General features: G+C 45.6%; 1 protein-coding gene across 1 annotated transcript in view; it reads left to right on the top strand.

Annotated features, from left to right (window-relative positions):
* SFRP1 (secreted frizzled related protein 1) overlaps positions 1 to 21792 on the top strand; it is a 55561-nt gene extending 33769 nt beyond the window's left edge. The window contains exon 3 of the mRNA XM_081870055.1: positions 18300 to 21792. Coding sequence (XP_081726181.1) covers positions 18300 to 18622 — 323 coding nt within the window. The 3' untranslated portion in view covers positions 18623 to 21792. The remainder of the gene's footprint in view (positions 1 to 18299) is intronic.
* Positions 21793 to 25305: the final 3513 nt, after the last annotated feature.

Here is a 25305-nt window from a genome sequence, read left to right as displayed (position 1 = left end):
CAGTCTTTTGAGAGGAAAGGGATTCCAATGAAAGGAGCCCATTTCTTGGTGGTAGCTGGGGGATGGGCAGATCAGCCTATTTCTGGTTTTGTTTTGTTTTAAATTAAAGATTCATTTTTCAAATATAAGACAAGGAAAGGGGGAGGGAAGATAAAAACATTGCCAGCCATCATATTAACAATATGGATGAATCAAATCAAATAAAGTTATGGCTAATGACCAGCATCAAAGAAGCAAAACAAGAGGCCCATAGCACATATTTTACAGATGTGTATAATAGCAATAAATAAAAGTAGCAGAACATGAAATAAAATGGACACCAGCTTTTAAAAAGTGATAGTCATGGTACAAACTGGGAAAAGGAAAAAAAATATTAGAAGGGTTTTGCTTGCTGTAGCTCAGTGCTTGGCTCCTCCAAGAGCGATAGATGCATTTTGAACTGAGAACAGTAAAAGGTCGTAAAATTCATCCGATGATCATTTGCAGATTTAATAAATCTGATTGATAAAGATTTTGCATAGATTTTACTAAAAAGAGCAAAGCAGGAGGACACGGGCCACTTGGGCCCGTGGCAGGGGATCATGTCCAGAACGGCTTCAGGCACACCAGTGTGAATGCTCTGAGATGAGTGCAAAAAGTTCGCTGCTCTGTTGGACTGGAGGGCTCTGTCAGTTATAGTAGGGTAGGAGGTTGCACCCAGATTGTGTTAGTTCAAGCGTTCCCAAACTTTTCCAGGTCATGGTCCCCTTGGTTCCATAAACTCATCCCTAGTGCCCCCTACCCTACCCTGTAAAGAACATTATTCAGAGTAGCAGTTTGCACAACCCACCAAGGGAGAAAATAACACATTTAAATTTAAAATCATAACCATTAATTGCACATTTATTCAGAATCCAGTGAAAACTATTTAGTTTCATTCATTCATTCATTCATTCATTCAACAAACAGAATTGATGTACTTGATCCAGTTATACCAGCTTTTCAAAGTCTGATGGTCATTTGTGCCTCCAGCACCTGCCAGCTGCCCCCTTGACTCTTAGCCCCCCCCCAGGTAATCCCACCCTTCCCAGGGGTGGTACCACCCACTTTGGGAACCACGGTGTTAGATCATTCCTAATTTAAATGTACAGATGAGTTTAGGCAGTTCATTTGTCCAAGCAGGAATCTAAACCAGAGAGAATTTTAAGCCATGCGTTCAAAGGGGTCAGCCTGTTTCTGACCCATGTCAGTTTTGCATGTGTTCATTTGTATGTCTGCTACATCACACTTTTGCAATAACCTGCAATTTCAATTTATGTCAGAAAGCTACATAATGGGGCAAACAATAGCCCAGTGAGGACTGCACATGCTCAGAGGCCATGGGATGCTTACTGACTTTGGGGGAGAAAAAAATGGAAAATGGGAGGATGTGTGTGAAGTGGATGCTGGGATGCTAAACAGCAACAAGTCAATCTTGCCTGACCACATTTGCAGAAAACTCCACACTGCGATGTTTTGCTGTAGAGCTGGCAAGCCACTGTGGTGGGCGATGTTTGCCTATGCACCAAGGTAAGCTCTTGGCTGTTCCTGGCAGGGGCTTTGTGATGGTCTGGCTTATGGTCATCCCCAACCAGAAATTTCCAAGTGTGTGGTAAAGCACACTCCTGTGCTGCAATGGCTGGTGTGCCCTGACAAATGAATACATGAATACATTCCCCTGTGAGCCCCAAACTACCCACTTACTGAAGGGGGTCCCCACAGTGTCTCTGCATGACTCACGGCTCCAGCCTTACCTCTTCCTGGGTGTCCAGTTTTGCTGCATATCTCCATCAGGTAGAGTTGGACCACCCACATCTCTTGGAGGGGGCTGTGGAGATGTTTCTGCAAAATCACCTGCCACCAGAGAGCTTGCCCATTGCATCTATGAATGAGTCCCTGTGCTGGGGTTGTATCTTCCCAGTCATAAGGCACATCCAGAGCCATGTAGAAACAAAGGAACTGGATGGGCTTCTCTGAAGATGGATCATTCTTTTTTTCTCACACACTACAGAAGTAAACCTTTTTCCATGTGAGAACGAAGCAGACCTCCAGGTTTCACTTGGGAAGGAATGTGGTCCAGCAATCTTGCTTTTTGGAAACTTCACTCGATGGAGCTTGAGATTTCTGCAGCATCCAGAGCCCCTGTGCATAGCAAGCTGGTCATTGCTTGCAATGCAGAGGAGTGTGGGATCTGTTGTCCTTTCCCCTTGGGAGGCATTTTGAGAGCAGTCCTCTAAAGCAATGAAAATCTATCACGGGTGGCAAGAGCAGCAGTGATCTCACAGCATTGAAAAATGAATGCTTTTGGAGCAACCCATGAAAAATGGGGAGCAATTACATCCTGTTCCTGTTGTGTCAGGTCCTTACAGGGAGTTAATGACTTTCCATTTGTTGGGGTGGAGGGGAGATTTCATTTGTGGTTAGTTGACGATAGTTTGCACAGTGGAAGTTTGCTCAGTTCACTCATCCCACTTTTCTCTCTGGCCAAACTATTTGCTAGGTTTTTGCATTGTTCCAATAAGCAACAAACTCTGTTTGACCAGAGGCAACAGAGGCCTGAATGACAAGTGTGTGCATAGTTGAGGTGCACTGAACCATGGTGAATTTTGTTCCAGGAGCAGGGGGTTACTTTTCACAGTCGTGGCTGTGGCTATTGTCTTTAAAACTTTGCAAAATGCTGCCCACCAAGGAGTCACCCGAGGCAGTAGATTTTGGGGACTCCAGTGGAGGCCCCTTTGCTGCCCTGGCTGCTCCTCCTGAGATGTCCCAGGTCATTTCTCCTGAATCCTCCAGCTGTTCCCATTCTTCTGAGCTGGTGCTCCAGGAGTGGTGGCTTCTCCTGGGCAAAATCTGTGCTGGGCCCATCCTCATGGAATGAGACTAAAGTCAGTTCCATCCCATTACTGTGCAAGTTCTTGAGGATGATTCTGTATAAATCTTTAAAATCTGCACAGGTTATGTTGTATGTTTGTGTGTTGCTGTTGTTTTGGTAAATTTAAATAGAAAACAGTATACCATCAAAAAAGGCTTTTATGGGTATGTTCGTAGCAAAAGGAAGAACAAAGAAACAGTGGGGTCACTCAGAGGAGAAGATGGTGAAATGCAAACAGGGGATACAGAAAGGGCTGAACTCCTCAATGCCTTCTTTGCCTCAGTCTTCTCCGATAAAGAAAACAATGCCCGACCTGAAGAATTTGGAGCAAATGATTCAGCAGAGGAAACACAGCCCAGAATAACTAAGGACATAGTACAAGAATACTTGGCTAGTTTAGATGTATTCAAGTCTCCAGGGCCAGATGAACTGCATCCAAGAGTATTAAAAGAACTGGCAGGTGTGATCTCAGAACCACTGGCAGTCATCTTTGAGAATTCCTGGAGAACAGGCGAAGTCCCGGCAGACTGGAGGAGGGCAAATGTTGTCCCTATTTTCAAAAAGGGGAAAAGAGAGGACCCAAATAATTACCGACCAGTCAGTCTGACATCAATACCAGGGAAGATTCTGGAGCAGATCATTAAGCAAACAGTCTGTGAGCACCTAGAAAGGAATGCTGTGATCACCAATAGTCAGCATGGATTTCTGAAAAATAAGTCATGTCAGACTAACCTGATCTCGTTTTTTGACAGAATTACAAGCCTGGTAGATGAAGGGAACGCAGTGGATGTAGTCTACCTTGATTTCAGCAAGGCATTTGACAAGGTGCCCCATGATATTCTTGTAAAGAAGCTGGTAAAATGCGGTCTTGACTATGCTACCACTCAGTGGATTTGTAACTGGCTGACTGACCGAACCCAAAGGGTGCTCATCAATGGTTCCTCTTCATCCTGGAGAAGGGTGACTAGTGGGGTGCCACAGGGTTCTGTCTTGGGCCCGGTCTTATTCAACATCTTTATCAACGACTTGGATGATGGACTCAAGGGCATCCTGATCAAATTTGCAGATGACACCAAACTGGGAGGGGTGGCTAACACCCCAGAGGACAGGATCACACTTCAAAACGACCTTGACAGATTAGAGAACTGGGCCCAAACAAACAAGATGAATTTTAACAGGGAGAAATGTAAAGTATTGCACTTGGGCAAAAAAAATGAGAGGCACAAATACAAGATGGGTGACACCTGGCTTGAGAGCAGTACATGTGAAAAGGATCTAGGAGTCTTGGTTGACCACAAGCTTGACATGAGCCAACAGTGTGATGCGGCAGCTAAAAAAGCCAATGCAATTCTGGGCTGCATCAATAGGAGTATAGCATCTAGATCAAGGGAAGTAATAGTGCCACTGTATTCTGCTCTGGTCAGACCTCACCTGGAGCACTGTGTCCAGTTCTGGGCACCACAGTTCAAGAAGGACACTGACAAACTGGAACGTGTCCAGAGGAGGGCAACCAAAATGGTCAAAGGCCTGGAAACAATGCCTTATGAGGAACGGCTAAGGGAGCTGGGCATGTTTAGCCTGGAGAAGAGGAGGTTAAGGGGTGATATGATAGCCACGTTCAAATATATAAAAGGATGTCACATAGAGGAGGGAGAAAGGTTGTTTTCTGCTGCTCCAGAGAAGCGGACACGGAGCAATGGTTCCAAACTACAAGAAAAAAGATTCCACCTAAACATTAGGAAGTACTTCCTGACAGTGAGAGCTGTTCGACAGTGGAATTTGCTGCCAAGGAGTGTGGTGGAGTCTCCTTCTTTGGAGGTCTTTAAGCAGAGGCTTGACAACCATATGTCAGGAGTGCTCTGATGGTGTTTCCTGCTTGGCAGGGGGTTGGACTCGATGGCCCTTGTGGTCTCTTCCAACTCTATGATTCTATGATTCTATCAAGAGAGTCACAAACGCATAAGCAAGTTCAGTGAGGCCAAAGTCTGGACATCATTGTTCAAGAGGAAATATGAGCGTGACTTTTAGCCATCCAAGTTCATCTTTCCACAGACCTCCCTGTGTTGGGGTCGGGGGTGGGGTTACAGTCATGTTCAGTTGTTGCAATATAATTGATGAAGCTTTTCCAACCAGCACTGAAGTCATCTGTGAAAGTCTGGCTCTGACCTTGTGCGCCAACTTCTCCATAAGTTGCACATAAGTTTTTAATGTAAAAATGAAGGAAAGCAATGCTACAGAGTGGTCTGCCTCGTGAGTTCTTACAAGGAAGTCCGAGGGCTGCCTTTCTATCTCCATATTTTCTTGTTTTTACCAGGCAATTTCAGCTGCTTCAAAGCAACCAGTGATTGTGTGAGGCAGCGGCTGCACATCTTGAAGTCCAGGTAGCAATTCCTCCTGGGGGTGAGGGGTCTTGGTGACCTGTCATTGGTCTCAAACCGAATTTTACATCTTTAACACACATTGCATGTGAAGTTTTATTTAATTTCTTCAGTTTGTGGATTTATAAACCACTTCACAACCAAAAGTTACCAAAGTGGATATAAAATACAATATAAAATACAAAAGATGAGAAACTCATTCACTGAAAAGCAATAAATTCTACAATTATTCCAAATAAATGACTTGGCCACACTTGAGGGGAAGTCTTCTTTGGAGAAAATTCCCCCGAGAGCAGCATCCTGTCACCAGGGGAATTGCTTCATTTCCATTTGTGTGGCTGTAACAGCCCTGTCTCCTGGCTGGCTGCTCCATCTCTACCTAGTGGCTAAATTGCTTTTATTACTTGCTATTATCGACTGAGTACATACTCACGATAAAAGGTAAAGGTACACCTGCCCGTACGGGCCAGTCATGTCCGACTCTAGGGTTGCATGCTCATCTCGCTTAAGAGGCCGGGGGCCAGCGCTGTCCGAAGACACTTCCGGGTCACGTGGCCAGCGTGACGAAGCTGCTCTGGCGAGCCAGCACCAGCGCAACACACGGAAACGCCGTTTACCTTCCCACTATAAAGCGGTACCTATTTATCTACTTGCACTTAGGGGTGCTTTTGAACTGCTAGGTGGGCAGGAGCTGGGACCGAACGGTGGGAGCTCACCCCGCCACGGGGATTCGAACCGCCGACCATACGATTGACAAGTCCTAGGCACTGAGGTTTTACCCTGGTTCTCTGTAACCTCACTTCTCGGAGCTGGACCTCAGTGTCTGGGCTGAACGATGGGGGTGAAGACGCTCCTTCAGGTGCTTGCAGTGGAGGGTTAGGGGGTGAAGGCTTTTTTTTTTCCAGAGGAGAGTAAAGACTTCCAAGCCAGTCTTCTCCTCTGGCCGTTTGCCCAATGACTTCTGCAGGCGAAAACGATAAAGGGAGTCCTTGCAGTAGCCGGACCAACCTCCAGGCGGGATGAGGGCCATGCAGGATAGTGGACTTGCCTCAAGAGTGGGTGGAAAACAACTAAATTTTGAAATACAGAAAAGCTAGGTGGGCAAATGTTGGGAAGGGCCTGGAACTCTCCTTCCTCCACTGCAGGGGTGGCAGCAAACAGTTCTTTTAAAAAAGAAATTATTCTGTGAACTGCCCTGAAACCTCCGGGTATAAAGGTAAAGGACCCCTGACAGTTAATTCCAGTCGCAGACGACTCTGGGGTTGTGGCGCTTATCTCACTCTATAGGCCAAGGGAGCCACCATTTGTCCGCAGACAGTTTTTCCAGGTCATTTGGCCAGCATGACTAAGCTGCTTCTGGCGAAACCAGAGCAGCTCACAGAAGCACTGTTTACCTTCCCGCCAGAGCGGTACCTATTTATCTACTTGCACATTGACGTGCTTTCGAACTGCTAGGTTGGCAGGAGCAGGGACCGAGCAACAGGAGCTCACCCCGTCGCGGGGATTTGAACCGCCGACCTTCTGATCAGCAGGCCCTAGGCTCTGTGGTTTAGACCACAGCACCACCTGCGTCCCTCCGGGTATAGGGCGGTCTATAAATTCAGTAAAAATAAAAATAAAAATGTAAGTTCCTCCCCTGAAATCTGGCAGAAATCCCACCAATAGGAGCATAGGAAGCTGCCTGATATTGAGTCAGATGATGGGCCTACCCACCTCAGCATTGCCTGTGCCAGGGAAAGCCAATGTTTTTGGACTACAACTTCCATCATCCCTGACCTGCCGGCTGGGGCTGATGGGAGCTGGAGTTCACCAACATCTTGAGGACACCATGTGGCTGTCCCTGTTCTACGCTGACTGGCAGTGGCTTTCAGGTAGGGGCAGCGGTGGAGCATGCTCCCGTGGCCCCCAGGGCAGGGTGCAGAGGGCGCTGGAGCCCGCTGTGCCTGGCCAGGCCTTGCCATTCACCCTCTGCAAAGGCCAAGAGGGCTGGGCTAACCCGTTTTAACTTGACAGAGTCTGGCTTATGAAGGTACATAAGCTCCCCATGGCCAGTTGTTAGTTATTGGAAGAGCCCAGCTCCTTGGCTCTGTGTAAGGCAGCTTCCTGCTTTGGCTCCCTACCCTGACGGGCCTTTTGCTATCTTAACCCTGCCCTGGGCATCTACCTTCCCCCTCAGGGACCAAGCCAGGACCAGGTCAAGGCAAGAAATATGTACAGCTGGGAGTGCAGATTGTACCATGAACTGAACAAGATGTTCGACCGCTTAAGCTTTTTCCGTTGCTTTAGTTGCATGTGGCCCTGGAGGTTCCAATCTGTGGCTGATGTTCTCCAGGCATATGATGGAGGGGGCTTTGGCCCATAAAAGCTTATGCAACCATAAATGTTGTTTGTGCTTAAGGTGCTGCAACTCTTGGGTCCCGTTTTGCCTGGGCTTTGTTGACAAGTCAGCAGCAAAGCTGTGTGGATGACAGCCAGGCATGCCGTGGTGCTGCTCTCTCGGGAAGATGCAGTTTCTGCCTTCCCGCTCTGCACTTCAAGAGTGAAGGTGCTCGGGACAGCTTGCCACTGCAGGCACAGCCCCAGACTTGTGTGTGTTGAGGGGGGGAGGAAGAGAAGCTAATTTGCTGTGACTTAAATGGAAAATATTCTCAGCTGGGCACAGAGCTTTCTCTGAGTTATTGATTGCAGCTTCAGCCCAGAGTGAATGTTCCTTTGCGGGTGACGGTGTGATGGAATTCAGTTTAATAGGGCAAACAGGACGTCAATGTGTTGTGCATTAAACATGCCCTTTCTCTCTCCCGCTTGGCTCTGTTTGTTGCTCAAGCACATATGGCCCTTCAGCAGGACTAGTCAGTCTGCAGATTGCACCACGCTTGAAACATGGTGCATCATCCGTGCGCCCTTTTCTTGTTGTGCTACCTTCTTGGTTGTACATGGTGCTTTGCAGAGTAAAGGAAGCAAAGGGAAAGACCTGCCCGGAGAAGAGTTCACAATGTAAATTTCAAAGCAAGGGAGATGACAGAAGAAAGGAACAGCAGAGATGGGTGGGAAGTGACAGAGGTAGGAGTAACAGGCAACTGGGTTGGAGTTTAGCAAAGTCACTTAAATAATACAGGCAGAGTCCAGAGGGAAAAGCCCCGATAAACACTTTACTGAGCAAACTGAGCAAAAACAGTGTATAATTTGAGAAGAAAGGAGCAGACCTTGTTTATAGCAGGCAGACATATAACCAGACATACAGAAGAAAAGCTTTTGCAGAACTGTACAGTCAATCAGCACTTCAGCAAAGATTAAGCCATTCTGCCTGGTTGCTAAGCAACATCTCCATCATTCCCCTTCTTTTTTTTTTTTTTAAAAAAAATAATATTTATTACTTTTAAACCTTACAAACAAGAAGAAAAAGAAAAGGAGAAAAAAAGAAGAAAAAACAGAAAGAAAAAACAATAAAATACAATATATAAACAATACACCACACAACATTAACGCATTAAACTAAACAAAACAGAACAAAAACAATTTAAAAACATACATCATACCATTTCAATGCCTTATCTTTCATTCCCTTGTTTCATCGACTTCCTCTCACCTCCCTTTTTGTATTCCACTTCTATTAATTGTTTCAGCAAATCCTTTCCATCTTTCACTATTTTCTATCATATAAATATCTTAACTTATTTTAACCTTATTTTCCATTAATACTATAATACTTATTTATGCTTAACTCCTTATAACACTTCTACTAAGGCCATATAATTTCATTCCAACATTTTTCTAACACTCATTAATTTTACCATATTTCTATAAATAAACTTTAAACTTTTTCCAATCTTCTTCCACCGTCTCTTCTCCCTGGTCTCGGATTCTGCCAGTCATTTCCATCAATTCCATATAGTCCATCAACCTGGTGCTCTTCTGTCCGAGGCTCTTAACTCTTTTCTGTTGGCTATTTGCAGTATGGTAGCGCTGCAGAGAGCTTGCTGGGGAGACCATGCATTAAAAAGAAAGGGACTCAAAAATAACTTAAACAAGGTTTTAATTACAAAAAACAAAAACTCCTTATACACTAAATACATTAACAACAAACCAGACCCAACCCCCAACCCAACCCCCAGGGTAATGGGAGAGCTAGGTGCTGCTCCTTATATACTACATGCAAATGCTGACACACCTTAATCAATGCAACTCAGCAGCACCTGCTATGTTTTACAGCTGTAAAGCTGGGTCTCGTTATCTTGCTCTGGCCCCTTAAAGACATACACATTAGGTGGAACAATGATGAACCTTTACATTTAAAGAAACCATTCAACATTTCCCCTGCGGTTCATCATTGTGGAACAAAAACATAAAGCATACTTTGTACATGTTTTTCATGTGTAACCTTTGGAAGTGCTTTTGTAAAAATGTCCGCAATTTGATTATCACTTGGGACATATTCAAATACAATCATTTCGTCAGCAATTAATTTCTTTACAAACTCCAAACGTAATCTTAAGACTCTGGTGCGCTGCGTATTGGTTTCTGAACATAGGATAGCAAGTCCACTCTGGGAATCAAGGTAAACTTTTACTGGTAGTGTTACTTGCATCTGTAGGTCTGCGAATACTTGCAGATACCATTCTACATCACGAGTGGCCTGAACGCATGCACATAATTCACTCTCTGTTGTGGAGAGACAAATAATGGTTTGTGTCTGGGACTTCCATTCAAACGGACAACCATTATAACAAAACACCATACCAGACACACCCCTGCAATTATTTTGTTCCACTGCATGAGATGCATCGCAGAAAATTTCAAAACCTTTGTCAATACTTGATGTAAACTGCAACCTATAATGTTTGGTATGTTTAAGGTACATTACCACTCTCTTAAGAGCAGAGAAACATTGTGTAGTAGGTTTTTCCACAAATTTTGCCAGAAAGTGAAAAGCATAAGTTATATCTGGTCTTGAGATTCTTTGAATGAAATTTAGCTTGCCTATAGCAGAACGATACAAAGTTTTGTTAGTAAATGGCTTATCTTCACCTGTAAAGGTGAAACCACACACCATAGGCGTTTCCTTCCCATTTGCATTTTCTAAACGTAGCATTTCAACAAGGTCATCAATTTTTGCAGTTTGATGAACCAGAAAAGATCCATTTTTGCCTTTCTCAATTTGCATGGATAAGTAATTTTTAGCTATGCCTAATTCCACCACATCAAATTTCTTCTGTAACTGTGAAACTACCTCTTCATATTCCTGTTTAGTTTTTGTAGAAATTAACACGTCATCTACATACACACATATTTTTGTCACAGAGTTTGCCCTTTCCTTTATAAATACACAATTGTCTGCCTTTCCTTGTGAAAAACCAATATCCAGCAATTCTTTTGCTAAAGTTTGGTGCCAATTCCTTCCACTTTGGTGCAGACCATAAAGGGATTTATTTAATTTGCATACCAAACCTTCAGCGGCGTCTATGCCTTCAGGGACACGCATAAAAATTTGTTCTTTTAAATCTGCAAACAAATATGCAGTTTTTATATCTAGGTGATAAACAGAATGTCCACGTTGTGATGCATCTTTTAACAAAAGCTTAACTGTTTCATATTTTACACTTGGTGAATAACACAAATCATAATCTTCGCCTGGAATTTGTTGAAAACCCCTAGCAACTAATCTTGCTTTGTACCTTACAACTTCATTTTTGTCATTCATTTTAACTCTGTAAACCCATTTTGAATCAATAAGTCTCATATCTGGGGTTTGTGGTACAAGAGACCAAGTGTTATGCTCTTTTAAAGAAGCTATCTCAGAGTTCATAGCTTTATACCAATTTGCAGCTTGGTGCTTAGGTAAATTCTGAATGTCACTGTAGCTTTTTGGCTCAAAAACCACCTTATTGGCATACACAGTATTAAAATGTTCATCTGCAAATCGTTGTGGCTTCTGCCTCTTTCTATCTGAACGTCTTAGTCCAGAAGGGGAGTCAGACTCCTCAGACTTAATGGGACTAAGTGAATTACTAGTTTCAGGTTGTAAATCATCACTGTCAGATTGAAGAGATGCCTGTAGGCTAAGCTCACGGTCAGAAAACTCAAGAGAATCTAACCTCCCCTCGGGTGCCTGTGACTTTAAATCATCAAACAAATTATCAGATTCAACAGGCTTTTTGTCTTTTTCCATTAATTCAGAAGCACCATTTCCTCCTCCTCCTCCTCCTCCTCCTCCTCCTCCTCCTCCTCCTCCTCCTCCTCCTCCTCCTCCTCCTCCTTCTTCTTCTTCTTCTTCTTCTTCTTCTTCTTCTTCTTCTTCCTCAGTATTATCTATACCATCAGTATCTTGGAAAACAGCAACTCCATTCCAATTTACAGTTTGTATCATGCTTCTGGTAATATGAAATTTGCCAGTTGCTGGTATGTAAATTCTGTACGCCCCCTGCTGGTAGCCCATCAATTTACCCTGGACACTACGCTCACCCAATTTCTGCTTAGCGGGATAATGCATAATTACATCTGAACCCCAAATGCGTAGGTATTTCAGATTAGGGCGTTTTTTAAACAGCTTCTCATAGGGGGTGACATCTAAACCAGAATGATAACTGCGATTTCTGACATAACAAAACGCATTAAGCGCTTCAGCCCAAAAGTCTTTGGGCAGATTAGCATCGTGCAGATACGTTTTAACCCCTGCCTGCAGGTCACGCTGCACAACTTCAACAAGCCCATTTTGCCAGGGACTTCGGGGGCAAGATAACTCATGAGTAGTCCCCTGCGCTTCCAGGAATTTCTCAAAATCCTCAGAAACAAATTCTCCGCCCCGGTCAGAAAACAGGTTCTTAATTGGTTTGTTAAAGTGCGTTTTTACCCAGTTGCAAAAAACTTTGTACTTCTCAAATGCTTGTGACTTTTCAGCTATTGCATAAGTCCAACAGTATCTACTATACTGGTCTATCAGGGTAAGCCAGTACTTAGAACCTCCTAATGATGGTGGGAGTGGCCCAACTAAATCACAATGTACACGCTCAAATGGCTCAGTTACTTTCCTATCTGAGCACTTACTCTTGCGTGCAACCTTAATCTTATTCTTGCAACAGGATAAACATTGCATAAAGAATTTACATGGTTTTAAGTTGAGGCCATTAACAATATTCTTCGTCCTAATTACATCAGCAAAATTCAAGTGTCCCAGAATTCTGTGCGCCTCATGGAGACACCCGGAATGAGGCCTTGCATTCCTCAACCCCTGGCTTGACTGTGCTGCTCTGCAATTTATAGGCAATTGGGAGTAGGTGCGAAAATACAGTCTATATAAACCATCAGAGTCTCGGGCATACAATAGACGTTTGTTCCCCTCAAAAAACTCACACATTGAATTTAAGAAACGCACACTTATGCCTTGACGAGCAAAACACCTTACTGATAATAAGTTGTCCACTGATGGGCAGTAAATGCAGTTCGCTATTGTAATGTTTAAAGAGTCAAGTTTAACAGTACCTCTGCCAAGTGACTGCAAGACTTGTGAATTGGCTAAATGTACATTACCAATTTCCTCTTCGAAAGAAATAAACAAGCTTCGATTGTTGCAAACGTGGTGAGAAGCTCCTGAGTCCACAATAAAAGAATTCCACTTGGCACCTTTAATTCTTTTATGATCTGCAGTCCGAGCGTGAAAAGCTCGCGGCTCGTTTCTGTCTTTACGGTGCGATGTTGGCTGCTGAGATGACAACCGTGACTGACGATCAGAAACAGGCTTGGGAGTACTTTGCTTTCTTTTGACTCTGCAGTCCTTTGCAAAATGTCCTTGCTTATTGCAGAACCAACAACGCTTTGCAGCTTTAAATGCAGTCGCATCACCACAAGTTTGCATATGGCGTTCCTCATTACTTCTGGAAATAGGAGTGCTTATGGCACAAGCCTCCCTTCTATCCAACTCGCCCATTAATCTTGCCGTTACCCCTTCCACAGTTAATTGTGCTGGTGGGACGGCAGATATCTGGCTAGCTACACCATCAAAGTCCTCGTTAAGGGAACAAAGAATGATAAAAACATACTGAATATCAGGTATGTCCATGTCCCTTCGAATTAATTCGCCGCGTATTGCCTCCAGACGTCTCAAGTGTGCTGCCAAATCACCACCAGGCTGCAACTTCGTCTGGTACAGCTGCTTGAAAAACATCAATGCAGACGCTGACTCTTTTCTAACATGCACTGCTGCAAGACTGTCCCACATTTCTTTGGCAGTTTTCTTATTCCTTATATAGACTACTTGCTGGTCGCTGACTGCCAAATTAATTATCGCCCTGGCTTTTGCATCTCCTTTCGACCAAGCATTAGTTACAGGGTCAGGAGGGTCTTCAGTTACATAGGTCCATACTTCCCTAGAGGTCAAAAGCGCCTCCACCCGAAAAGACCATAAACTATAGTTCTCATCTGTTAGCTGTGGGAAGACCAGAGCCTTCTCAGCTTCAGGAACCCGGTCAACCATTCTGGAAATCTTCCAGACCCACAAAAACTACACTAACAGGAGAAGGAGTTTTCAAACCTTTCTCAGAGTCCAAAAATATGCAGTCATCCACTCAGCAGCTGGGCCCATAACCAAAGATGTTGGCTATTTGCAGTATGGTAGCGCTGCAGAGAGCTTGCTGGGGAGACCATGCATTAAAAAGAAAGGGACTCAAAAATAACTTAAACAAGGTTTTAATTACAAAAAACAAAAAAACAAAAACTCCTTATACACTAAATACATTAACAACAAACCAGACCCAACCACCAACCCAACCCCCAGGGTAATGGGAGAGCTAGGTGCTGCTCCTTATATACTACATGCAAATGCTGACACACCTTAATCAATGCAACTCAGCAGCACCTGCTATGTTTCACAGCTGTAAAGCTGGGTCTCGTTATCTTGCTCTGGCCCTTGCTCTGGCCCCTTAAAGACATACACATTAGGTGGAACAATGATGAACCTTTACATTTAAAGAAACCATTCAACATTTTCCAGGTCCCTTCTGCAAGTCTTCTTCATATTTATACATGCACTTTGTCTTCTGCTGATCTTGTTCTTAATTTCCTTTCTTTGATGCTGAAGAGTAGGTCTCGAGGGAGCTCCAACCTAACAATGTTTTTATTCCTTCTCGACATGTCATCCACATCTCTGTGGTTAAAACTAAAATCCAAAAGATATTTCAGGACGTGCTTCAAAGTCCCTCCAAATCTGCAGGTCCCCACAACTCCAATTTCCTCCTGACCCAGGTCCAGATCCCAAAGGTCAGTAAATCCCTGCATGAGGTGATCTATCCAACTTTCCTTCTCCAGTCCAAGCAGGGTTCCAATCTGACTTTCTCTGAATTCAATCATAGAGGGCAACAACTTGTAATCATCAAGTTGCCTCTGTAAGGCTGGGGCTCTCTCCCTCTCCACTTGTATTACTTTAGGTTCAACAACCACAGCTTTCTCCCTCGCTTTCTCCACCATTTGGCATGTCAAAGTAGATTCCTGTATCGGTTCCTGAATAGTTTCTGTGTAGATGTTCACTTTTTGTCCCAAATTAGTCGCTTTTTGTCCCAAAATATCAATTTTAATATTCATCACGTCCATCTTTTTATGGAGCTGTTCCAATGACTCACTTATCTTGCACAGTGCAATCACTAAGGCTTCTTCTGTCGACATTCTCAAGCAATCCAAGGTCAATCTCACGGTTTTCTCTTGCAGCTGGAGATTCCACCAGCCCAACTCTTGTAACAATTTCAAAGGCTCCCTTTTAGAGGGAAACAATTTCTGTTTGTATCAATCCTTTTAAGCACAGTTCAAGCAGTAAAATTAGTTTCAATTTTCAGCTACTTTTACTCCTTTTTAAACGCAGAAGGAGACAATGAAAACAATGCATTTCTCTTATTTAACTAACTGTCACAGTCAATGAACTTTCCCAAAAACGACAGTCTTACTAGCAGTCCATTTCCAGGTTCAGAGCGGTGGTGATCCAACTTTCTTCACTCTCTCCTGCAGGCTTACGCGATCCAAAATTTCCCCCCTCTTCTCCTGCCTCCAAGGGGGGTTTAATGATTTTAGCCGTTGGAAGTTTAATCCTTTACATAGGACTTCCAAGACTTTAGCTTGCAAATTCTTTGCTTCAATCTATTTACAAAAGGGGAAGGCGGACTTCCTGTTTGAAACCTCCCTGTTTCGGTGCCAAATTAAGACGTTTAAAAATCCAATTTTCCGTTCTACTCACAGGTAGTTGTTTTAAGATCAAATTGTCCACAGGAAAAAGTCAGCGCTCTCCGGCAACAGCAATGCGGCTTCACTCCGTGAAAGAAGCAGTCAATTCGAAGCACCGCGCCACTCACCCCACATCGCTCCGGATACCCGAAACTGGGTCTCCCCGCAAGTAGGGGAGGCGCAAAAGGTGCCAGCCGAACCCCACGTTCACAGGCATCTCCCGCCTGTGATTTTTAGTGGGTCTCTGCCTTCGCCGTGGCGGCCAGACCCTAAATTCCACGGAGCAAGTTCCTCCCAATCAGAGGAACTCCGCCATTGCTGGAGGCGCTAACCCGGAAGCCTCCATCATTCCCCTTCTTAGCTAGTCGACTTTAACACCAACAGAATTAACCCCTGAGTTATACACTGAATGATCTCTGCTGTTGCATTTCCAACATGAGACACATCCAGTTCCACATACTTAGGTTTAGTTTCTGAAAGGAGTGAGGGACAAAGGAGTTAATCTGAGGGCTTCACAGAAATGGTGGATTTTGACCGGTATTTAAAGTGGTGGTGGTGGTGGGGGAGGTGTGGCCCTGTGTAGGTCAGGAGTGGGGCACAAGCCTTATCAGCCAGAGGGCCACATGACCTCAAAGAGAACCTTCCAAGAACCACTTGCATTGCGCGCGGGGGGGGGTAGTGGGGGGTGCCGGAGGCAAAAATGAGTGGAGCAGGCAGTGTGACTCTTCTTAACTTTATGTGTACCTTCCAGACCTGCAAAAGCCAGAGTGGGGTGACTATATCTGCTCTGCTTTGTGCTTCTGGATTGCTGACAGCTGCAGGTGGAGAGAGGAGAGAGTGATCCTGTGCTCATGTCCTGCTTATGGGTTTCCCACAGGCATTTGGTTGGCCACTATCTGTTTCTTTAAAATTTCACTAAATTGCAGCCACAGTTGGAAATGAGAGATCTGCAGTGAGATGGAGAGGAACATTTGACCTTTTGGCCCCACCACACAAATGTGCACAAACAACCCACACAGCGCTTGGCTCTAGGGAGAGGGGCAGTCCTGCCTGTCTGGCTGCAAAAGTTCACTTGGGTTCCAGAGTTCTGGAAGTGGCATTGCTCTTCTGTTTCAAGTTGCAAGCAAAACTGCAAGGATTGGGTGCTACTAAAGCTCCTATATCTAGGATCGCTCACAGTGCAATCCTATGCAGGCCTGCTCAAAAGTCAGGGTGATCAAGGTAAACCTTGGTTTTTTGATTGCTGCCTCAGTGCAATTGACAGAAGATCACAACTTAAGAGACCGTGAGTGTAGACTTGAACAAGCTTGTTTGTGCTAAATTCAGATGCCGTTGGGTGAAATGTATGTACACACATACAGTATGTACACACATATAGGGATATGCAATATCCCCCCATCTTTGGCCACAGGACACTTGGCTATTGTTGTTTTCTGTAAGAGGCTAGCACTCATTTATTTCTCATTTATTTCTTTTTATTATAAAGCTTTGCAATAGAAAACTATCTGCAACAGGAAGTTGCAACAGGAAAATAACATTTTACAGTGGTGCCCCGCAAGACGAACGCCTCGCAAGACGGAAAACCCGCTAGACGAAAGGGTTTTCAGTTTTGGAGGCGCTTCGCAAGACGAATTTCCCTATGGGCTTGCTTCGCAAGACGACAGCCCATAGGGAAATCTCCGGGACAGTGGGGAAGCGCAGCTCGTCTTCCCCACTGTCCTCGGACCTCCTCCGAAGCCTGGCGGCGGGGCGGGGACACCTCCTCCCGCCGCCGGGCTTCGGAAGGATGCCCCGATGCCGGGCGGTGAGGCGAGAACGCCTCCCCCCACCGCCCGGCATCGAAACGATATCCCGAAGCCGAGCAGCGGGGCGGGAAAGTCTCCCCCCGCCGCCCGGCTTCGGGGCGGGAAAGCCTCCCCCCGCCGCCCGGCTTCGGGGCGGGAAAGCCTCCCCCCGCCGCCCGGCTTCGGGGCGGGAAAGCCTCCCCCCGCCGCCCGGCTTCGGGGCATCGTCCCGATGCCGGGCGGCGGGGCAGGAACGCCTCCCCCCGCCGCCCGGCTTCGGAGCATCGTCCCGATGCCGGGCGGCGGGGCGAGAAAGCCTCCCCCCGCCACCTGGCATCAGAACGATGTCCCAAAGCCGGGCGGCGGGGCCGCGAAGCCTGGGCGCGCTGGCAACTCTCCGCAAGGAGCGCTCCCGCTGCTTGCGGAGAGGTCCGCGAAGCCTGTCCTGGACCTCTTCTGAAGGCAGGCGGGGGGCAAAAGTCTTTGTCCCCCCTGCTTGCCTTCCCAGGGGCTTTTAAATCGCCCGGACAGCGGAGAAGTCCTCCGCTGTCCCGGGCGATTTTAAAATGCCGCCCGCCAGAAGAGGTCGGGGGAAGGCGGTTTCCATAGGAACGCATTAATTGATTTTCAATGCATTCCTATGGAAAACCGTGCATCGCAAGACGAAAAACTCGCAAGACGAAGAGACTTGCGGAACGAATTAATTTCGTCTTGCGAGGCACCACTGTATCTTTCCTCCCACTTTTGTTATGAAGAGAGCAGATGACCCCTTTCCACTCCCTGATTGCTGACACCAAGACCTGCAAATCATAATGCCAACCTATCTATTAACCCCTATTAATAATTTATCTCTTGACCTTTCCATGATTATTTTTTTCAAGTTGATGCGTGCTGCATCAGTGTTCATGTCTTATTAATTTTGTGGTATAAGAAATGAAGTCATTCCATGCAGTGAAATGGGATCCTGCTTTCACCTGCCCTATGATCACATGTGCCTGATGGGTAAGAGTTTTAAAAATTCCTTTTCCCATTTCTTTTGACTTCCAGCTTTAAAGATGAAAATAAAAGAGGTAAAAAAAGAAAATGGAGACAAGAAAATCATCCCCAAGAAGAAGAAGCCCTTGAAATTGGGCACCATCAAGAAGAAAGATCTCAAGAAGCTGGTACTCTATTTGAAGAACGGGGCAGACTGTCCTTGCCACCAACTGGACAACCTCAGTCACCAGTTTCTCATCATGGGGCGCAAAGTGAAGACCCAGTACCTTCTGACGGCCATCCACAAGTGGGATAAGAAAAACAAAGAGTTCAAAAAGTTCATGAAGAAAATGAAAAGTCCCGAGTGCCCCACATTTCACTCCGTCTTCAAATGATGAGATGGTGCCAGGATTGGAACATCTCTTCTCTTTGTTTTGTTTTGTTGCTGGCCCTGAACTTGCACAGACTTTCTTTTGGACTTGGTGGCTCATACATTTTGGCTCCTTCTGCCCTGGTGGACACTGAACTTTGATCCCTTGTCGTTTCTTTCTGTTTGTTCCTTTAGAGCAGGGGTGGGCAACCTCAGGCCCAGGTCCAAATGCAGCCCTCCAAGCCTCTCTGTCTGTCATTGGGGACACATCTCCTCAGCCATGCACCCCTGCCCAGGCCATCCTCCTGGGTATGTTCAGCCTGGAAACGAGGAGACTGAGGGGATATGAGAGCCGTCTTCAAATATCTCAAGGGCTGTCACATGGAAGAGGGAGCTCTGGAGGGTAGGGCTCAAACCAGTGGATTCGAGTTACAAGAAAGGAGATTCTGACTAAACAGGAATAACCTTCTGACAGTAAGAGCTGTTCAACAGGGGAACAGACTCCCATGAGAGGTGGTGGATGGGGGCAGATTTGGGTAATTTTGAGCCAGGCTAAAATTTGGCACCCCAAATGAATCTTCTCAGTGATGGATCTTCTCAATGTTGTGCCCCCTTAGCTCAGTGCCCTGTGCAGGGCACTGCCCTAAATCTGCTGTTGCGTTGTTTCTTTGGAAATTTTTAAGCAGAGGTTGGATGGCCATCTGTCACGCATGATCTAGTTGAGCTTTCTGCAATGCAGGGAGTTGGAGTCGATGACCCTCTCGATTCCTTCCAACTTTATATATAATTCTATGATTCTATAAGCCCCGGACTGAGGTGACTTTGAAAGGAAGCACTTTCAGCCGTGCTGTGCTGGCTGCTCCCAGTTTTCAGGGAGAAATCTTCAGTGTCACTGGAGTGTAAGTTTTCACTAAAAAAGTAAGATTTCTGAATAACCTCCTTTTTCTGATTCTGTCATTTCTCCTGGCTATTTCTTCAGTGACCATCCGTGTGAATGATCCCACCCAGCAAGGAATCCTGTGGTGAATGGGATAGTGTCATAGCAAGAGGTGGCCAGTTAGAGTTTGCTGTGTGATGATGCCCCTGTAGGTAGCTGAGGGCAGTATAACGGAATATATAACTGAATAGAAACACATCTTTTTCTTTCTTTCTTTCTTTCTTTCTTTCTTTCTTTCTTTCTTTCTTTCTTTCTTTCCTTTTGGCAAGGCAAAAACATCGACAAAAACTGTGAGGTATTTCAACTCAGCTTTAGTCTGTAAAAAAACAAAAACTCAGCTTTAGTCTGCAGGTGCAACAGGAAGTAATGAGGACCCTAAGACCACCCACATATGTCATGCTTACTTGATGTGTTTTAAATCATTTCATTGGATCATAGAGTTGGAAGTGAACTTAGAAGACTACCTAGTTCAGTCCCTCCCTGAAAGGCCGTCCAGCCTCTGCTTAAGAAACCCCTCACAAAGGGGTGTCCACCCCCTTCCAAGTCTGTTCCACAGCTTGTAACATCAGGAAGTCCTTCCTAACGAGGGGTCTGATTGTGTTTTGTTTTGGAAAGTGTGGATTTGATAGATTCATCTTTAAATGGGAACTGAATTGAATTTCTCCCCTAATCATAGTTCAGTGTCCCCTGCCAGAGGACCCTCATTAATTCACATTAGATTGGTAGAAATCTCTCCCCTTTGGCTCATCAATTCAGTTTTGAAAGAAGGAAGCTCAGAAGAGCTTCTTTCTTCTGACAAAATTTCCACATAGGTGGTTGTTGAAAGATGGAGTTCAATGCCCCATCTGGCTCCTCTTCTGCTTCCACAGCTCGGCTAGTATTTCAGTCCACATATCATCACATGAACCAGCAGAAGGTTGTGTGCAACCCTCACACTCTCCTGTGGAATAAATGGAAGCACTTGGGTTCCGGTTGCCTCCTCAAGGCAGACGAAGGGAGGGGAGAACCATGGTCAAAACAGTTCGAGAACCCCTGGGTTCCACTCCATTTGTCCTGTGTGTTGCCAAGGCACAGGATTAAACAGATAAAGAGTTAATTGTTAAATTGGCAGAATGGGGGTAGAGTAAGTTTAATAATGCCATAGTTCAGAAATGACTGGTGTCTATTTTTTTGGGGGGGGGATTCTTTAAATCAGCCTTCCCCCAACCATTTGTTTTACACTACAGCTCCCCTAATTTCTGACCATTGGATTTGCCACCTAGGTTGGGGAGGCTGCTGTACACAATGGTCTGAGGGCTCGGAGAAAGAAGTGCATTTTGCTGCAGAAACAGATCCTTCTGGAATGTTCATAGAATTGTAGGGTTGGAAAGGGTGAATCCCCTCCAGTGCGGGAATCTTTTCCAACATTGCCCAATGTGGGGCTTGAACCCTGAAACCTGAGGTTAAGTCTCATGCTCTATCCAGGGGCGAAGGAAGGCTCTCCGGCACCCAGTGTGGGGTGTCGAGGGGTAGGGCAAACCGCACGGCAGTGCATGCGCGGCACTGATACACTCAAGCGCCGTACGTATGGCAGTGGGATCTTCTGCTCACGGCGGCAGGACGAGCACCCCGCGGGGTACCTTCTTGTCACCCCCCTCAGAGATGGCACCCAGTGTGGACTGTCCCCTGTCCCCTTCCTCCGCCACTGGCGCTATCCACTGAGCTGTCCCAGGTGCCATCCAGCATTAACAGCCTCACAATTATGGAGCACACCATGCACTCAGGAACAGCATATTACATACCAATATCATTTTTACATTTACAAATTGCTTAGGGGAAGCAAAAGAGATGTGTAGCATTCAAGTATGGAATAAGTATTGCAATTTGAAAACATTTTTATTGTCCTTATGAATGAAGCTTTTTACTGCATACTGACTTCAGTTTTGACAGCATCACCAGAGGCTAGATGAACATTGCTCTGGGGGCTGACAGTGGCCCATCCCTGTTCTAGTTATTTACTGAAAAGTGTAATCTAATGAACTGTTGCTAATTAATGTGTCAAGTTATTTTAAATGTGCTTGGACCTTGCTGGGTTCCTTTTTATTTCCCAGGAGGGACAAGTTACATGATTGTTTATAACCCTGTTCCCTTTTCTTGGATTTTGTTTTTGGTAGCTTTTTCTAGTTTTAAAGTATGCTATTTTCTTGTTTCCTGAACCCCACCCCCTCTTAAATTCAGTTATTTTGTTGTTAAATGTGAGATATGTTGAGGTTTAAGAATGGAGTTTGTGCTTTTTTCTTCATTATTCTATTAATATTGATTTTCATAAAAATAACAGAACCCAAGAAGCAGAAAAATACATCCAATGCCATATGGCAATCTTTTTAGGCTACTTGTAAATCTTTGTATTACTCTGAAAAACAGAGATGTGGGGCATCCCTGGCCATTAGTCAGGCTGGCTGGAGCTGGTGGGAGTTGGAGTCCAGTAACATTGGGGGAGCTGCAGGTCCCCCACTCCAGAAAAGGCTCTATGGAGAGAAGCAGTCTCAACATTTGCCCAACCCCAGCAGCCCCATGATTCTCTGTGCAAGGTCTCTGACACAAAACACAGACTTCTCTTTCCATAGAATCATAGAATCCTAGAGTTGGAAGAGACCACAAGGGCCATCGAGTCCAACCCCCTGCCAAGCAGGAAACACCATCAGAGCACTCCTGACATATGGTTGTCAAGCCTCTGCTTAAAGACCTCCAAAGAAGGAGACTCCACCACACTCCTTGGCAGCAAATTCCACTGTCGAACAGCTCTTACTGTCAGGAAGTTCTTCCTAATGTTTAGGTGGAATCTTTTTTCTTGTAGTTTGGAACCATTGCTCCGTGTCCGCTTCTCTGGAGCAGCAGAAAACAACCTTTCTCCCTCCTCTATGTGACATCCTTTTATATATTTGAACATGGCTATCATATCACCCCTTAACCTCCTCTTCTCCAATACCATTTAAAATGGGATCAGGTATCAGTTCCTCATGGATGCTGGGAAGGGACAGAAGACACATCCATTGTTCAAAGCTGAGAAAGCAGGTGGCCTGGTTGGGGCCTCTGCACTCAGCGCAGCCAAATTCTGCCCAACCATGGCTCCCAGGTACCTTGACTCACCACCCGCCCCAAACCAGAGCTGCCACAATATCCCAGACTTCCCCAGCCTGGTGCCCTCCAGGTGTTCTTGAACTCTAACTCCCATCAGCCCCAGCTAGCATGGCCAGTAGTCAGGGATGATAGGAGTTGTAGTCAAACAGCATGTGGGGGGACGGGACACCAGGTTGGAAACAGGCATAATATCCATTGTGAGAGCCAGTGTGGTGTAGTGGTTAAGAGTTTGGATTTGATATCCCGCCTTTCACTCCCCTTCAGGAGTCTCAAAGCGGCTAACATTCTCCTTTCCCTTCCTCCCCCACAACAAACACTCTGTGAGGTGAATGGGGCTGAGAGACTTCAAAGAAGTGTGACTGGCCCAAGGTCACCCATCAGCTGCATGTGGAGGAGCGGAGACGCGAACCCGGTTCCCCAGATTACGAGACTACCGCTCTTAACCACTACACCACACCACAGTGGACTCGTAATCTGGGGAACCGGGTTCGCGTCTCCGCTCCTCCACATGCAGCTGCTGGGTGACCTTGGGCTGTTCACACTTCTCTGAAGCCTCTCAGCCTCACACACCTCACAGAGTGTTTGTTGTGGAGGAGGAAGGGAAAGGAGAATGTGAGCCGCTTTGAGACTCCTTTGGGTAGTGATAAAGCGGGATATCAAATCCAAACTCTTCTTCTTCTTCATTGTTATATGAGGCAATATGAGACATTTACAAATTGGCTAAATATATGCAAATATTTCCAGTTTGCATATTGGAGTCACATCTAAAAGTTATGCATTTTTATTGTGGCTTTATAAAGAAAAACGGAAATTGTGTATAAGATTCCCCCCAACATAAAACTGGCAAGCCAAAAATGAGGGGAGCTTTTTGCCAGTGGCAATTCTGGGAAATGCGGGGTGGGGTGGGGTGGAGAGAGCAAGAATATGAAGAGCAGGGATACTATAAATGCATTTCCTCTCAGGGAGTAGAGAGGTAAGACATGCTCGAGGCAAATTTGCCTGGTCTCTTCCTATTTCCCTCCCAATCACAGAATCAAGCTTTTCCAGTTCCATTTTGTGGGACTACTGGGCAGAAGAATCGGATTTGTTCCATGTAGTCAGGCCCAACTCAGATGCTTATTTTTGCTGTTGTCTTGCCCATTTCCAATGGGGCTTGAGCAGGAGAATTGTTCACATAGATTGTGCTCAATACTGATAAGGGTGTTGAATAAAACGTTTGGATTTCCTGCCAATGGCTGCAGTCCTATGCACACCTTTTGGGTGTAAGCCCTGCTTAACTCAGTGGGACTTACTTTGGAGTAAGCATGCATGGGATCAGGCTGTCCTGCACTGAGTTCTTGGGGTGACCTTCGTTTGTCGGAATACTGAAGGCAACCTATTGGTTTCTGCACACACAACATTTTTCTGTGCTATCTTTTCAAGTGGCAAGTTTCATTTTCTGCCCCACCTCCCCAGTGAAGGGGAATGATGAGTGGGGAAAACAAACCACCTGCATTTGGTTAACACGCTGCCTCCCTCAGTCCTGCGATGTAGTGGCTCTGGGTCTCTTAAGGAGTGTCAGTAGAGGTCATTGGATCAGCAAAGTAATAAATGTGCAGGGATGTTCTGGAAGCTCCAGCACATTCTCTTGGGGGCCATCACTAGGCCTCCCCCCCCCCGCCCATATCAGCACTATCAGCAACACATTGGGACCAGTGATTATCTGTGTGCAGGTCATTGCACAAGGGAAGGACTTCTCCCTGAAATCCTGGTCTGCCACTGTCAGTCAGTGTTGATGATATGGGGAAAGATGGGCCCATGATCTGGCAAGGCAGATGGCAGCTCCCCCTTTTCCTAGGTCAGTGGCAGAAGGTCCTAAGTCTAATCCCCAGCATCTCCAGCTAAGGGGATATCATCTAGCAGGACTGGGAATGCCCCTTGCCTGCTTCCTTGGAGGTCTGCTGTTGAGTGGAACCAATGGAGTCAAGAGAGGATGAGGATGAGGCCACCTCGGGTGTTTGCAAAACATGCAGCCTGACCCTGCACAGAAGAGAGTTGATTGGGTCTCACTGCCAAGGAAGCAGGCACAGGCTTGCAACTTTAGGGCATAGGCCAATTTCCGAGGATCTGGCTTTCAAGGAAGAAGAGACTCAAGCACATCAGTGGCCGGAGCTGGTGCCCAGAATTGGACACACTGTTTGATGGAACCACTTCACTTCCATGTGCAGCCTCATACTTCTTCTGTTTCCCTCTCAAGTGCTTTCCCTGTGTCTATTCACGTTCATTTAACTAAAGTTTTTATGAGTGTTTTTATGAAGAAATGTTGTTTTCTAACCCTAGTTTGTTGTGTTTCAAGCGACCTGAGTGATCACCTGTAAATAAATCCATATTTAGGTTTTGTATCTGTATCTAAGTTTTCGCCCTTCCTTTAACTTAAGGGCCTTTTCTGGGGCTTGAGACAGATAATAGTTCCCCCCTCCCGCCCCAATCGGAAAACAGTTTTCAGGAGGGATGACTGCTCTTAGCACATTTCAATCTCTGGTTAAAAGTTTTTGTATGGGTTTTCTTTGCATGGTTTGATAATGGTGCAAAACCTGTTTGATCAGGAGTGACAGCAGGACAAAACAAAAAAAATGTATGTGCCCATACTTCTGACTGTTAAAAATGCTGCA

Source organism: Podarcis erhardii (genome assembly GCF_964252035.2).
Source record: "Podarcis erhardii genome assembly, chromosome: 7".
NCBI classification, from domain to species: Eukaryota; Metazoa; Chordata; class Lepidosauria; order Squamata; family Lacertidae; genus Podarcis; species Podarcis erhardii.
This window is presented reverse-complemented; position numbering and strand designations above follow the sequence as displayed.